We start from the raw sequence: 17,500 nt of genomic DNA, 5'->3' as shown, positions 1-17,500 counted from the left end.
GAGGAGTTTATTTGTTGTTGTTGTATACCACTGAATGGACTTGGTTTGTTTTGTTTTGTTTTTAAGGGTTTTACGGCGCTTGCAACACATTAAGGTCATATCAGCGCCAGTAAAAAGGAAGAAAATGGGATAGTAAAAAGTTCTGGAACTACAATTAGAGCACCCAAGAAAAAGTAAGGCAAAGGGGATTTGTTTCAAATAGGAAACAGTAGATTCCAAGAGCCCACTATCAAAGTACTTAGTTTGAGATCACCTAAACGTCTCATTCAGACACAAGCACAGGTCCCAACAAAGAGGGATACACTCAAATGTTTACAAAGCATAAATAATATGTAAACAAAACAATAAAGAGCATAACAGACAGATGATTTACAAGGGAAAAATATAATCTCCCAAAACTCGAACTATACATTTGACTGTTTCCCTCCCAGCCAGGTCCTGGACAAAACCAAGTAATCCCATCCCGAGACAAAGACAGAAAACAAGTTGGAAAACAGACATAGGGGGATAGAAGACGCAACGAGTACGTCCCTGCCCATTATGGGAAGTCGGGAACCCCACCCAGTGAATGGAGTTGGATGGATAGGACAGCAGATCTGATGGACACAATGAACGGCTTCAATCAACATCTCATTCACTTTAACTTGCACAATGCTTGCTTTGGTTTCGTGGTAGACAGTTCGTCTGACGCCCGAGTTGCCAGGGTTCGAATCCATATTTGTGGCGATGCAGAGTCATTGTAAAAGTCTCATTTACAGTCTCACTTGTGTTAATTGGAGTACGTTACTGAATTGCAACAACGTTGTTCGTGTCCATATAAATGTACTACCAGCTGCACGTTGAGCTCATTGTGGGTTTTATGATACATCAAGCTCGTGTAAAATTACATTTACATTTGACCGAAAAATGATACATAACGATAGAAGTCTACAAATCATATTGCAGGTTTATTTCAGTTCCAAAAGCCATCACAAACATTCATCCACTGTATCACATAAGTCTTTGGTCACCAAATAAAAGCATGAAGTTTGCTATGTGTACAGTGCAACATAAAAGGATAGAAACAGTTTTACTGAGAAAACCCTCAAATGATAACAAACCAATATGTTGTTGCTGGTAAGTTGCTTAATTGCATTTGTTAAAAAGCATAAACTGTGAAGCAAAAGTGTTGAAAATCGTTTGAATAAAGTTTAATGCAAAAAAAATAATTCTTAAGCACTTTATGCCGTTCTAAGCTGTCGTTGCTGCATTTTTTTTCATTATTAATTATTATTATTCTGATTAAGGATGAGGGGATAAAGAAAGAATGAAATTAAATGCACAGAGGTGTCATTTCTTGACAGTCACCTCTAAAGATTGCAACTCTTAAAATTATCATGAAAAGAATAGTGAAATTTTACATTAGGTATCTAGAAAATGCTGAACATAAAGCTACATTGGCCAATTAAGTTAGGGTTAGTAGAAAGACTTTTTATTCTGCCATATCTGATTCTTTCAGATAGTTCTACATAGCTGCCAACTTTTCAAAATAAAATAAGGAACGCTCATTTGGCCCGGGATGAGGGGCGATGTGTGCCGAAGCCCCGCCCCCCCCCCCCCCCCCCCCCCCTTCATCGAATCGCAACATATAAAAGTCAGCCTTTTTAATTACTATTACTAACACTAACAAGTTTGAGATGACAGAGGCTAGTCCAAATGTTGCTCAATTATCGGGTTTAGTACCAGCACATTTGAATCGTTAAAATGACACTTTCCACAATGATTGTTGTTTTGTTTTTAAGGGTTTTACGGCGCTTGCAACACATTTAGGTTATATCAGCGCCAGTAAAAAGGAAGAAAATTGGATAGTAAAAAGTTCTAGAATTACAGTTGAAGCATCCAAGAGAAAGTAAGACATAGGGGAACTGGGAACAAATAGGGATCAGATGTAGATTCCAAGAGCGTATCACCAATGTACTTAGTTTGAGATCACCTATAAGTCTTATCCGGACACAAGAACAAAATCCAACAAAGAGGAACACACTCAAATGCTTACATTATACATTAAAAAATAACAAATATAGTAATAATACATAACAGAGAGATGATTTACAAGGAAAAAAATATCATCTCCCAAAACAATAAAATGCATTTGACTGCTTCCCTCCCAGCTAGGACTCCGGCGAGGGCCAGGAAAAAAACAAGTAATCTCATTCCAAGACAAAGACTGAAAGCATGTTGGAAAACAGATATAAGGGGATAGAAGACACAGTGTGTACCTCCCTGCCCGCTATGGGAGCTTTCCACAATGAGATCAAAATTCAGAACGGACAATATAAAGAAAGAATTCAACTGCCTCAACTTTGATAAGGACCAATACACAAGAAGCACAATTGTAAAATAAATGAAATAACTTAAGATGGTTAGAAATGCATAACTACCAACCTGGTACATCACTTGAGAGGGCGTTTTGGGGTAAAAATTAGGTGAGTTCAGATAAAAAGTAGACGATTGCATATATGTTTTCTTTCATGCAACATAATGGTCTTTAAGTAGTATACTATAATAGTAGTTATAGTAAAATGCACCTCTAAATATTAGAGAATTCCTACTTCTTTACTTTGACAAGATAAACACACCTAAAAATGGAGTATACTTATTTTTCTTGAACCTAAACCGTTACAAAAGCTTGCTTGAAAAAAAAAAATTAAAATCAGATGAAGATGTTTTTGGGATTAAATTTATATATTTCATAAATTAATAAAGGGAAATAATCATTGTCATCTTTAATCAATATAAGCAATTGATTTTCTTATTGAATACCTTCCAATCAAAAAGGTGGATTTAATTTTATTCTTAATTAAAATAATATTTGTAACAAATAGTGAAAGTATCAATACTGTCTTAGAATATTCAAAGTATATCGAGGCTAACATCCATATCCTATGCAAATCTCCAATACATTATGAAAGGTTTGAGTAAAATACAGGCGTCATATAAACGAATGGAACTTTTTTAATTGTTGAAAATCATTTATGATAGAGGCATAATTCAAATTAAAGAGCTACACAAATGGAGATTATGCTCTCACTGGACACCAATAATAATGATAATAATAATAACAACAATAGTAGTAGTAGTAATAGTAATAATAATGGATCAATAATAATAATTCATTAGGCTCACATGGCTTTTTTACCACAAATTAGTCAAAAATTACAAAATACGGATTTTGAACTAAAAATAAGCACTTACGGACTCAGGAAGTCAAATACGGAACAAATCCGTTTTTAACAGAACGGTTGGCAGCTATGGTTCTACAAAGCATTTGTCTCTCAAGCTGAGCAAATGAATGTTCATATAATATAAAAAAGGATATTGCAATGATGAACAGATTGTACTATATAAAGATAAAACGTTTTTGTAAACCCCAAAATATGTCAATAACACTATACAATACAATGAATGTAATACAAATCAAATTCATGATTGTCATTACACCGATTGAAACGCTCTTTCCCTTCTATATTTATTTCTTTCATTAAAAATCTTTGTCTTCACCAAACTAATTAGTGTACCTTCAGGGATTCCTTTTTGTGAAAATACCCTGTGGTGTTTTAAGAACAGAATAATTTCAGACTTTCTAGGTAATGATCCCCTTGAACCATGTGCTGAAACATCTTCGACAAAGTTTTTAAAATATGACTTGACTCTATCTGTATCCTCATCTGACCATGACATGTATCTCCGATTTTTGCTTGAATTCCTCTTGGGTTCAGTTTGTTTTGAAGAACACGTAAGCTGATTTGGCACTCCTGCTTCACCATCAAATATTTCTTCTTGATTTGCAGCTGTTACTATGGATGTTCCAAAATTTGCATTTGAGTCTCTATTCACTACAGAGTCATTTGTTTCAATGTTACAATTTCCTTCCCCAGTGACCGATGCTGAGTTATCAATTTGACCCAAAAAATGACCAACTTCTGTTATTTCTCGTATTGCAAGTGGACACTGATAAATGTTTTGATTGATTGATTCACTGTGTCCCATATGTCGATAGAAGACATCTCTCTCGTGTTGTGGGACATCAAGTAAGGCAAATAATGTCGAAGCTCGGTGCCTGAATTTATCAGCTATTAACAACTGGGGTTTCTCTAAATCCTTTACTAAGGAAGTGACATATTTGATGGCAATGTAACCACTTACATGATCTTTGGATATTCCTGTATTTGGAAAAAGAAATGGGTTGTCTGAATATCAACAGCTTTACGCTCCTGTGCAAGTTTCCTTAAAGGCTGAATTGTGTCATTGGGTATCAACACAGGGACCAACATCTTGCTTCCCTTTCCAGACTGATAGGCCAGCTTATACTTCTCAAGTAACGCTTTTTCCAGAGGATCAGTGACATGTTGTACAAGCTGGGGATCAACCCATACACCTGAATCTGCATCATTCCAGTCTTTTAACAACATCCTTGCGGGTTCTCCGCCTCTCCTCGCATTAAACATTGTAAGCCTAGCTACGATGACATTGCGAAGCCTAACAAACATATGTGAATCAAATAATTGATAATCATCCTCACAAATACGGACCATCTCTTCAGTAATAAATTGCCGTAGCTTCTTTATATCATTCTCTAATGGCATCTCTTTGGGTTTTCTCAAATTTGTTCTCTTTGCTTCACATTGAACTCTGGCTGTAAAAAAAATACTATCCCAATTATAATCCAGGACAGCTTTGAACAAATCTATCTCTGCGGATTCTTCCATTTTGTTTTGCATTATATATTCCCCTTTTAAGAAATTAATTAACTTTTTCAATATAAATCCAATTGAAAGCTTCAAGCCTGCTTTCAATGTCCCATCCTCTTTCAAAGTCATTTCAGAAATGGTTTGCGATATTTCATTAAAGTTACAACGCTTCACCACGTCCTCTCCAGAGAAAGAAGGTTGATTTGTTCTCTTCCTAGTTTTTAAAATCAAATTTCCTAAGATGCGTAAATCACTCATTATAACTTTTCTCTCCTTCTTTGAACTTTTACTCCACAATTTTGTTCCTAACAATACTATAGCTTTGTCTGATCGACACAAATTTCCCACTTCATCATTCCGAAATTTGTCAAGAATATTCTCCTTTATTTCTTTACTTGCATTGGGAGCCACGGGATAAAATTTTACAACCCCAGTACACAGAGCATGCTCAGTACTACATTTCTTTTTGTGTTCATAAACCCTTCGTCCAGAGTAAAACCCCTTACAGCCAGCACACATAACAACTTCATGTGACCCTTGTGCTCTCTCACGCATAACTATTGAATTGTTTCTAGTGTTTGAATAAAAAATGCCCTTTTTCTTGAGATATTCCATTGTTCTATCCCTTTCCTTTACAGGCTGTTTCATGGCCTCTGTAACTTCTGTCTCATCTTTGTGTTTCCTCATCAAATGCCTTGAGAGTTTTGTTTGCAACTGTCCACAGTATGGACAGGGTCTCCTTGGCTTTTTGTATTTCTCTGGAAAAAAAAGAAGAAAATAAAGCACATCATGCTATGAACTATGAAAATAAATCAATAGACAGATCGTATGCACATCAGCTACATGACAGCGATAGAGAGGAATAGCATTCCAAATATTTAAGGCCTGGACAAGTAACTGTCATAATTCCTTCTTGTTATATACTTTTCTACCATCTATTCCTTTGGAAGAGGTATGTTAGATTTGTGGAGACCTCTGCCACATAACAAATCCAGTGAAAAGACGCCATATTTTTGTTTTGAAATAGAAATAAATAGATCAATCCACCCACTTCACTGGGTTCAGGGCTCCCTCTTCATTATAATCAAAATATGAACATAAATCGGAATAGTAACACATTGAAGTCTCATCTGAATACATAGATTGTCCTTTGTTGTTTCAGCGAATAATCAGACAGAATGTCAAAAGAATTTTAGGTTTTTCCCCAACCACCCCTTGGAGGTATCAGTATCAGCGGAATGGTAAGCGTCATGTTTTTTACGTTGAGCAACAAAATTTACTCCAAATGCTTCACTCGACTCAGGCGGAAAAGCAATCAAGAATAGACCCAAGTCCTATCCAAAGACTAACATTTCATTTAAGTTTATTGTAGGCCCTTGGCCAATCGACAAAATTCAATTCACATAAATTATTTACAACAATCAGAAATTAATTATATCAATAATAGTAATAGAATGCAATGAAGGCAATATCATAATAATAATAATAATAATAATAATAATAATAATAATAATAATAATAATAATAATAATAATAATAATAATAATAATAATAATAATAATAATAACAGTAGCGGCAATAAGTAACAATTAATATAGTAACAAAAGTAATAATAGACTATAGTTCATAGTCATAACAATGACTTTCTTTGTCATTGAGGGAGTGAGAAAACATCACCGGCTGGCAGAACAAACAGCCGACATCAATCAAACGTCCTCCAGACCGGTTGAGCATCGGCTTCATTAATTCCTTAAAGACTTCCCCCCAACTGCCTGAACGATGCTGATGCCCAGACAACTTAATCCTGATTTATATTTTGTGGGAATGAAATATGACATGTATATGCCGGAAATATTTCAATAACAAACACACTGTTCAGATAGAAAATATTGAGTCTTGCCTTTGTTAATTGACACAGGTAAGTTAGGAAAATAAATGCTAGTAAAAACGATCAGCAAGTTCGTGAACACTGCTTCTCAACTCGAACATATGTTTTCATCAAATCTACACACATCATGTTGTGAGCTGAATTTTAATGATCTCAGTTGTCATTGAAAGGAAACCCAAGAATTTTAGAATAAAGAAAAATATTGAACCTGGAAGTCAAAAGGGTTTGTAGCACAGCAGACATTATCAAAGTATAATTTTAGTACCGACAAATTAAAAAGAAAATGTGCTTTTCTTTAAATGCTCCCAATCATCATATACTGTTTAGGTTGCAAGATTAATAAAAATGTTATCTACTCTGATTCTCGTTAAGTTTCCAGCTGGTCTGTGAAAAAAAGCCTTAAGCATCATAGAAATACAAAGAAACAGTTTTAATATATAGATAGTATGCGCTTGGCTAAGAAGCTCATAACATTGCCATCCGGAAGTATAACGGACCAACACACAAAACTGTGTGTATCCATGAACGTTTATAGTCGGGTTAATACAGTTCAGTGAACATTACTCATAAACGCGGATGGCAAAATACAATAACAAAGACCTGAGTGACGTCATCTGCATACTATCTATAGATGGGTTGTAACAAAAAAACCATTTTAACACTTACAATACAAGCAATTTAAGTCTATTACAGACAAAAAAAAAACCCCAATAAAATAAACATGAACATTTTTATGGCTGGTTTCACTGATATCACTCACACATTGGGGTTTCAGATTCTAAGATGTCCACCCTATCAAATTTGGATTTGTGCTTGTTATGTAAATGGTAGCGTATTTTGCGACGCAGCACTGCCAAAACAGAAAAAATGCAATAACACAAATGCAGCACCATGGAGGGGGTGGAAGTTTTCTTTTAAAAGGAATGGGTAAATTAAAATTGATCCCACAAATATCAAAGGAGAAGAATGACAAAAAAATGACTCACCATTGCACGTAACACGTTGGTTTGCAAGTGTATAGCATTCGGGTTGAACCTGGGTCCCAGACTGGCAACGAGGTTCAGTCTGTGATAGTTGTGGATGAGGCTCTGACTGAGTTGGGGAATGAGCACTAGGTTCCAAAGACAATGATGTACTCAGCATTGGGTACCTCACAGAGTACGTAGAGGAATCAGACTCGGAGTCAGCAACAAAATCGGGACCCTGTATATTTTGTGGAAAAGATGACAGATCAATCAATTTATTCATGTTGACAATAAACATGAAGAGCCATTGTTTAATAATCCAACTAAACAATTAGCTGGTTAATAATGCAAGTATAATAAAAAAGAGTTGAGAAAGGCAGACATATTGTCTAAGTATTTAATATGTTCAACTGTGCTTGGTTAAATATAGATACACCAACCAGGGTTTCAGTAAACCGTTTTTAACCAACTCTTTAAATCCTACACCAGGACCAACAACTACAAAACAATTTTTTATATCACTACGATTCTGGACATATAAACGGTTGTCATTGCAACAATATGAACTTCCTAACCTTGCAACTGCAATATAGTTAACAAAAAAAGTTGATAAACATTACGATGCAAGAGAATTTGGACAAAATGCGAGATCAAAAGTATAATCCCAACAGAAGCTATTTTAATTTTTCCTGGAAACGCATCATTTTCACATTTTGTCAAATAAAAAACAAACGACTTCAAATGTGAATGGCTCATCAATGAATATCACTTCAAAATATAACAAGGAAGGTTTAAAATAGTGTTATTGTTGGCGAAGTCCACTGCAAAGAAAAAATTTTAACAACAAAAAACTAGGAGATCTCACTGGTGTAAAACAGTGTTGTCCTTGTCCTGAAATATTGTATTGCGCCTAACAGACTGCAGGTCTCATCTTTTGTGGCAAATGTGTTTTGTCCACCACAAAATATGTTGATGTGAAGCATTTTGAGCATGGTGCCAACTGTGGATAAACGCTATACAAATGTTATGATTTTATTTTAATGTACATACTTACCACAAATGAATCATGTGATATGGAACTTTGTTCTGCATCACTTTCAGGCTCTGAGTTGGAGTCTATATAGAAAATAAAAACAAAACAAAAAAGCTGAAGACTATCATGTGCAAGTTTTTCTCTAAACTCTTAAACAAAAAATCATGCCATCTTGTGCTGTAAAAGGATTTTTTTTAATTATTTACCTTATGACTATTGTCCTTTGGAAAAAAAAGAAAATTAAGTCCGAAACCTTCTGGCTATTTTCTTTTAAATTTCAAGAACGTCAGAGTTGGCAAGGGAGGACGGAAATATAATTCCAGAAACCAATCTGTCTATAATCATATCCATATGATAGTTTTTCGTTCAAGATTCAGGTACAGTCCACTTAGGATAATCGCAATACCTTGGGATCATCGAAAATGTTGGGATTAACCGAAATTCAGTTTCCTGTCCACTATTTCAACATTTTACACATTTATTGTCAACTCAAACCAGTAAATAATATTCTTAGTCCACCACATACAGAGCAATTTGATTGAAACAAAAACCATATGGCAGCCCCGTGTAGATTTGTCAACCAAAAGCAGCTATGAAGCAAGCCGATATCTTATTCAGATTGGAAGAAGTTTCAATCTTTTTTCTCAACAATTCAACATTTGTCAGAGTTAAAGAGATTAGCCTTAATGAGAGACAATAAGCTCTCACCAAACTCGTTGGTCACAATGCACAGTTGTTAATCCTAAAACAAAGGATATCGCTCAGTCTCTCTTTATAACTGTCATTTATAACCTGTTGTCAAGATTATGACCAGCCCCACCCCCTTCTATTTAATGGCCACCGATGACGTCACAAACCCATACTGCAGAGCCCCGCCCTCTTTCGACTCTAACAGAGTGGTGACACACTACTGTAGCATTAAATCCTGCTCACTCTCGATTCTTCAACCTGTCACGATTTCATCCATGATGAAATTTAATCATGATATACTGTTTGATTTCTTGAATTTACCACTTTTTAAAAAACCGAAGTTTGTTGCAATTAACCAGTGACTTTTATATAGAATTATTTCCATTGCTTAGGAAATATTGTGATTAACCGAAAGTTGCGATTAAACGAGTTGCAATTATCCGGAGTGGACTGTAATAGTATTACACATCATGACTCAAAAAAAAAAAAAAAAAAAAAAGCAAACTATGTGTACCTAAATGTTATTCATTTCCTCATCAAATTACATTCTTACCATTAACATCATAGATCACATCAAAAGGGTTGTCTGGATTGACAGCAAGACATTTTTCAGGATTTTTAAAGCTCAAATCTCTCTGATCTGAAGTTACAAAAGAAATAGCATATTCTCAACATTAAACTATGATTTTGTGATGGCTGTGATATGGCATACTGTATGCATAAAGCAAGATGCAAAGACAGGTTTAAGTTTAAATTATTTTATATTCTTTTCAAAAATCCATTCTAGTTTTGCCAAAATAAAATAAACACGAGAAGTGTTGAGTTGGATAGCGCTAAAACTAAAAGTAGTAGTGGTAGTAGTAGTAGTAGTAGTAGTAAACGACAGATCTTACTCACTAGTGTGAATCTACAGTCTACAGAAGTTCCCGAATTATCTGACTCAACTTCCAAATGACTGACTGACAAGTGACAATCATCAATCGGTGTGTGTGTGATTGTGATGTCTACCCTATTGAAAATCTTAAATCAACAGTGATGTAATAAGAATGGCCAATAACTTACCATTTAAATTATCTCGGTGTCTCTTCAATGATGCCTCCAGCATCAATTTACCCCACGATGCCATAGACGTCTAGTTTGGAACTCAGCAAGTGACGAAAAAATACTTGCGGCTATAGAGAGGACGTCCGTCGGCCACTCTCTTCGCAAGTCTGTAGTAAGTGGTTATGAGATAATCATTGGTTCTTGAAAAATATAGAAACACAGCGGTTCATTTAAAAAGACTCTTTTGTAGATCAAGATATAATGTTAGGTATTGCACTTTAAAATCTCTTCAGACATAGAACGGGTCAACTTGACGTCTAGACCAAATCATTTCGAAGATCGATATGGCAACAGCAACGCCTGGAATGGAGGATTTAAATGCGGCATCTGACGATTCTACTGCTATGACAGAAGATGCTCCATTTCACGACGTCGAGATGGCTTCAACTGGCATCAGGCATCAACATGCTACTCAATAATGGGTTTGATGAAGCGTTTGACTAAGAATTAAAGCTGATAACTGATAACCACCTACTACTGACTTGCAGAGTGAGTAAGTGAGTGCCGAGTGCCTCTTTATGCGCGAAATTGACTAAACATACGTTTCACGAAAAAAAAGAGTTACTATGTTTGCTTGTCTCTTGTCACCAAGATAAGAATCCGGACCAAGATTCGATAAATCTGTTTCTAAAAATAGATTATAATTCGTATATCTTGTTCATTCCTCAGTTCATCAACTTTCACACAATTTTATATTAGGTTTTCATTACTATAAAAATCCATATAATGCTCTAGAATTTTAGAGAAAATTTCGGAAAGATATATTGCCTCACTATTGAAATATATCGATGAAAACACTGGTACCCCTATTGTACTTTTTTCAGGCGGTCACCTTATTGACCAACGTGAAAATTTAGGCATAACTCTTCTTACTGTGGTGTTTAACAAATAACTTCAATACTATGATTTACAATTATATATCCTTGACGGTTGGGTTGACAACCTTAAACTAAAAATAGAAAAGTGAATGTGCTAGAGGTCAAATCAATAGGGGGACCGGATTTTGGTCTCCCTATTGGTAAAGTACTGTAAAATGAACTAATAGGGGTACCAAAAGTCTCCCTATCCGGTATTAATACATATATAATATATATATATATATATATATATATATATATATATATATATATATATATACATATACATACAAATATATATATATATATATATATATATATATATATATATATATATAATATATATATATTCCCTTTATTCATCCGATAGGAGAAACTTGTCTCTAGGATCATTTCCATGGGGAGACAAGAATAACCAACGCGTCAGCCGCAGTTCAGCGCTGCATTTGAACTAGATCGAATTGACTGAGTAGGCGACTTTCAAAACGTCCAAAGTCACATTCTGATAGAAAATGAGTCTTGAACAATAAGTCACCTCGCCCTAGCTCATTTTGCGGCGCTGCACTGCGGCTGACGCCTGGGTTATTCTAGTCTTCCCTTGGAATAGAACCAAATTTCCTCTTGGGGAAGAATAAAAGTAATTTCATTTTATTTATTTAAAAATTTTTTAATCAACCAGTTAACCGCTGATCTCTGGGATAAAACAAAAAACAAAAAACAAAAACAAAAAAAAAACCACATACATTTAAAAATTTGGCCTGAAAACTTGTCCTTCAAATATCGATCGATTTAAATGACTCTCATAATATCATCTTGGCAAAAACTGTCAAACCTGGGACTTCGCGACTGTTATGGCCAGAACGATCAATGATCTGCATTTCAAACCAAACGTAGATCGCAATGCAAATAATAATAACAATAATAATAATAATGATAATAATAATAATAATAATAATAATAATAATAAATAATAATAATAATAATAATAACAATAATAATAATAATAATAATAATAATAATAATAATAATAATAATAATAATAATAATAATAATAATAATAATAATAATAATAATAATATTCCAGTCTTCCCTTGGAATAGACCCTAGAGACAAATTTCCTCTATGGGATGAATAAAGGGAATTTTATTTATTTTATTTATATTACCCAGCAGAAAAATTGATTTTTTAAAGTCAAACAAGCTCTCTACAAAACAACTTTATTAATTAAACAAAGATCAATCTTCAAAGTGTGTGATATACAAAATAAATCTGAATTAGAAAAATTTATATTGTGTCGTAACAAAAGTGAGATTTTGCTGTAGGTGGTAAGGAGAGGGTTAAAGTTGACCTGGCTACACGCCATAGATGTGTGCAGGAAAGTGGGAGGAGGTTAGTATATGGATCAAACAAGGAAAAACAAAATATCATGGCTGTCGAGAAACAATACGAGGAGGAGGAAGAAGAAGAAGAGGGGGAAAGGCGGCAAAATTGAAGACGAAGAGTAGAGAGAAGAAATAAATAATGAGACAAATTATAAAATATTGAGATTGTCCTGACTTGGCTACACGCCACACAATGGAGAAAGTGAAGGACAAATAATATGATACACTCCTGGCCAAGTTCAAGGTATTGAATTGAATGTTGACATGTCGAGGGAAGCAAGCGTTAAACTGAATATTTATGAACGAAAATAAAAGGGTATAATAACACGCTTTGATGGAAACTGGAAAACGTGTCTATGATAATATAACGCAAGGCTAAAAACAAGCAGCAATTAACCAGTTAACTGACGTACTCTGGAAAAACGTGTGTATTTAAAAATTTGGCCAGAAAACTCGTCCTTCAAATATCGATCGATTTTAATGACCCTTATCTTGGCAAACACTCTCAAACCTGGGACTTTGCGAAGTCCCAGGTTTGAGAGTTTTTGCCAAGATGAGGGTCATTTAAATCTATCATTATGATTTGAAGAATGAGTTTTCTGACCAAATTTTTAAATACATGTTTTTTCCAGCCACAAAATCTCAAAAATTACCTTGAACTCGTCAAATCGTCTTACAGATGGGACTACAGAAGAGTTTTAGGTTTAATCCGGCTATAATAACGTACTAAACTAAACTATGTATAACCTTAACGTTATAGCCTGATTGAGATAGACTTTAGTGACAACTTATCATTAAAATGGTTGTCTAAAACAATAACAAAGAGCTGAGTGACGTCAATTTCGTTCCTTCTACAGCTTGGCCTGAATTGCTGACTTTATGTGATCAATATGATTTGAAGAATGAGTTTTCTGACCCAATTTTTAAATACATGTTTTTTCCAGCCACAAAATCTCAAAAATTACCTTGAACTCGCCAAATCGTCTTACAGATGGGACTACAGAAGAGTTTTAGATGTAATCCCATCTGATTAATTAGGAGTTTCCTTAAGCTATCGAAAGGAAAAAAAAGTTTTCTGACAAAAAGTGTGAAAATGTAATTTAATCAGAATAAAGTAATAATGATGACCAGATCAATGGAGGGAGGATAAAGATCAGAATAAAAAAATTAAAAATTGAGCTTTATATAGCGCAATATCCACTAAATGTGCTCAAAGCGCTTTACAAGGGGTCCCTGGTCAACAGCAACATTTAACATGTAGGACGGGACATGACGTCTGTTAGGCGATATTACAATTTTTCGGACAAAGACAACGCTGTTAACGGCCAGGTACTTATTTTACACCTGAGTACGGTGAGAGAATGTGAGTAAAGAACCTTTTCCAAGGACTCAACTATGCGCCGAGCGCGAGGCTCGAAACCAGGACCTTCCGATCCGAAAGCGAGTGTCATGCCACTAGACCACATAGCCGCACAATAGATAATAAACATACCTCAATTATGTTCTCCAAGTTCTCCGAGATAGCCGATGACGTCATCAAACTTGTAGCCAAATCAGCAGGAGCCGACACCGTTGACAGCGACATCACATCTCCATCGCTTCCGCCTCCACCCATACCGGATGACGTCATGGCGCATGCGGACTTGTTCTGTTGCTGTTGTTGTTGGGTTGGCCGGAAGTAACCCCAGACAGCATCGGAGAGGAGTCCAGCAATATTCTTCACAATGTCTTCGAAAACACTGGTCGAACTCCCTCCAGCGTTGCCGACTCTCCCAGCCGCCTCATTACCGCTATGATGTGTAACGGCAGCTTTATCTAACGACGAAGACATTTCTTCATTATTACTCTTGTCAAAATTCCGAACTGGGTTGACTTTATCCACGCCATTTTCCTTTTTCTTTTCCACGTCGTCATCTTTATTGCTTTCAGCTTCGTCATCAGTGGACGGGGCGCTGACACCGGCACTGCACTTACCATATCGACCCCACAACGACATTTTCCGACGGGGTATTGACTAGAATCACCACTTCATCAATCTATAAATCATTCCAACGAAATTAAAGTCATTAACATCATTCATATTTAAATTTAGGTCTTTCATTGTTAAGTGAAACATCTTTGTCTGAAAAATCCAATACAAACCATGCAGGTATCTGGAGGATTTTATTTCTCTGTATGTATGAATGGTTGTAATATTGTTATACTGCAGTCGGTATAGTTTATTTAAAGTAATATAATATCTTTGTTGGAAAATTCCAATTTGGATTTTCTTTCTCTCTCTCTCTCTCTCTCTCTCTCTCTCTCTCTCTCTCTCTCTCTCTCTCTCTCTCTCTCTCTCTCTCTCTCCTTCAATTTACGAGTGTTTATTTTGTTATAACACAGTGAACTTCGTTTATGGTATTACTAAGTACAATATCTTAAAACTGAAATTCCAATACGAATAATATGAGTAGTATAGGGCTTTTTGTTTTTGTTTTTCTTCCTCTATTTCTGCGTTTTCATAGTGTTACATTTTACTTATAGAGAGCTTCCTCATATTTTTTTTTGGGGGGGGGGGGGGGTACATTTTACGAGCACATCACCTGATCCGCACATTCAACATTCCATTGCACGAATAGCGACTCCTTATATTTCTTTTTAATATAAAATTACGGATGTGCCAAATGAAAATTATCAGATTTTATGGTAATTTCCGTACGTTATCTGAAAACAACAATCTCTTGCACACAACTATGCAAGGTAACAAATGGAATTGGAACCAGTTTTTATTTCGTGGAGCTCGGTGATATGAAATCTTGTATGTAGAGTTCTTTCAATACCTTCATCCACCGATGTTGATAACAGCAGCTGCTCTGTTTATCTGGAATAGACAAAAGAAAGGAATGTAAAGGGGATTGGATATGTCATATATCATTTATGTCAAGCTTGTGTATTTATCTTTTTACGAAATCATTGGCGAATGCTTTGTAGCTTTATTGCTGGTGGTGTTGGAATGGTGGTGGTGGTGGTGGTTGTGGTGGTGGTTGTAGTAGTTTGAGTAGTAGTAGTAGTAGTAGTAGTAGTAGTAGTAGTAGTAGTAGTAGTAGTAGTAATAGTAGTAGTAGTAGTAGTAGTAGTAGTAGTAGTAGTAGTAGTAGTAGTAGTAGTAGTAGTAATAGTGTGTAGTAAGTAGTAGTAGTAGTAGTAGTAGTAGTAGTAGTAGTAGTAGTTAGTAGTAGTAGTAGTAGTAGTAGTAGTAGTAGTAGTAGTAGTAGTAGTAGTAGTAGTAGTAGTAGTAGTAGTAGTAGTGTAGTAGTATAGTAGTAGTAGTAGTAGTAGTAGTAGTAGTAGTAGTAGTAGTAGTAGTAGTAGTAGTATAGTAGTAGTAGAGTATAGTAGATAGTAGTAGTATAGTAGTAGTATGTAGTAGTATAGTAGTAGTAGTAGTAGTAGTAGTAGTAGTAGTAGTAGTATAGAGTAGTAGATAGTATAGTAGTAGTAGTAGAGTAGTAGTAGTAGTAGTAGTATAGTAGTAGTATAGTAGTAGTAGTAGTAGTAGTATAGTAAGTATAGTAAGTAGTATAGTAGATAGTAAGTAGTAGTAGTAGTAGTAGTAGTAGTAGTAGTAGTAGTAGTAGTTGCTGTTGTTGTTGTCCTTGGGGTCAGTCGGTACGATGTAACCTTGTAGTTTTTAAAACTCCTACTCCTACATTGAAGGGAAGCCATGTTTTCTCCAAACCTTTTTGACAATCATAATGTGTTCTTATGACCGATATTTATATTATTCTTGTTGTGTTTGTGTGAGGGGGAAGGGACAGCAGGTAATAATACAGTTACAGTCTCTTGCCAAATAAGTGATGGTTTTTTCTTATCAATCAGCGTTTTGATGTTCTTCGACTGCGCTACATACAAAAATGACAATTTGACCCCAAAAACGTTAGATATGTATGTATTCATACACACCAAAATATTATTTTAGATGGCCAATCAGCAACCTGTATTGAAGCCAATAAAATGAGTGAAAATATTCGGCAACCGTTTTTTAAAATCATTCAACGGGTTCGAAGTATAATTCAACGATTACATTTTTACTAAGAAATGATAGGGTTTTCCAATGGGGGGGGGGGGGGGGTGGAATATTGTTCTTTAACACCCTTGTCTTGCTGGTAGACATGGCAACAAAATCTAACCAAGGCCAATCACTTAAAAATACTTACATTTCAAAAATTTATTCGTTATTTTTGCTACTTCTTTCTTCGTCTATTTTTCACATATGTTTTTTTTTTTTTTTGTTTTTTTTTTTGTTAAAGTAAGAATACCCGGTGTAGCACGCCAGAATGACTCTATCGCCAAAAAGACAAGAGTTAAATTGGCGTACGCGAGACTGACTCTAGAGTGTGCCTCGCGTACGCGAATTTAACTTTGAGTCTTTTTTTTTTTTTTGTAGAGTCTTTCTCGCGTGGTACACCGGGTCCCCGATTCTATATTTGCTTGCTAAGACAGGACGGGTAATTTCTGTTGACACGGGGTATCTATGTACAACGGGATTATAGACATTTTCTACTGGAATGCCAAGGCGAGGCGATGTCGTGGGATGAAACCGTCGAAAATTTGATTTAAAAAAAAATAATGTTTGCTCGAGAAAACTTAATGAAGTTATGCGTTTCGGTAAAAAAAAAATAATTCAGCTTTGTATAGCGCAATATCCACTAAATGTGCTCAAAGCGCTTTACAAGGGGTCCCTGGTCAAAAGCAACATTTAACATGTAGGACGGGATATGACGCCTATTAGACGATATTACAAAGACAACGCTATTAACGGTCAGGTACTCAATTTACACCTGAGTACGGTGAGAGAATGTGAGTAAAGAG

General features: G+C 35.3%; 1 protein-coding gene and 1 long non-coding RNA gene across 2 annotated transcripts in view; both read right to left on the bottom strand.

The window, feature by feature from the left end:
* The window catches only part of LOC144977565 (uncharacterized), a 422,942-nt gene extending 408,005 nt beyond the window's left edge, over nt 1-14,937 (bottom strand). The window contains 1 exon segment of the mRNA XM_078922917.1: nt 14,142-14,937. Coding sequence (XP_078779043.1) covers nt 14,142-14,645 — 504 coding nt within the window. The 5' untranslated portion in view covers nt 14,646-14,937.
* Nucleotides 14,938-15,468: 531 nt separating this feature from the next.
* Nucleotides 15,469-17,500, bottom strand: part of LOC144977564 (uncharacterized) — a 248,304-nt gene continuing 246,272 nt past the window's right edge. Inside the window, exon 2 of the long non-coding RNA XR_013646333.1 lies at nt 15,469-15,509. This is a non-coding gene — a long non-coding RNA (uncharacterized LOC144977564). The remainder of the gene's footprint in view (nt 15,510-17,500) is intronic.

The sequence above is a fragment of the Berghia stephanieae genome, chromosome 7, assembly GCF_034508935.2.
Source record: "Berghia stephanieae isolate SIO BIC M18660-M18661 chromosome 7, UCSD_Bste_1.3, whole genome shotgun sequence".
NCBI classification, from domain to species: Eukaryota; Metazoa; Mollusca; class Gastropoda; order Nudibranchia; family Aeolidiidae; genus Berghia; species Berghia stephanieae.
This window is presented reverse-complemented; position numbering and strand designations above follow the sequence as displayed.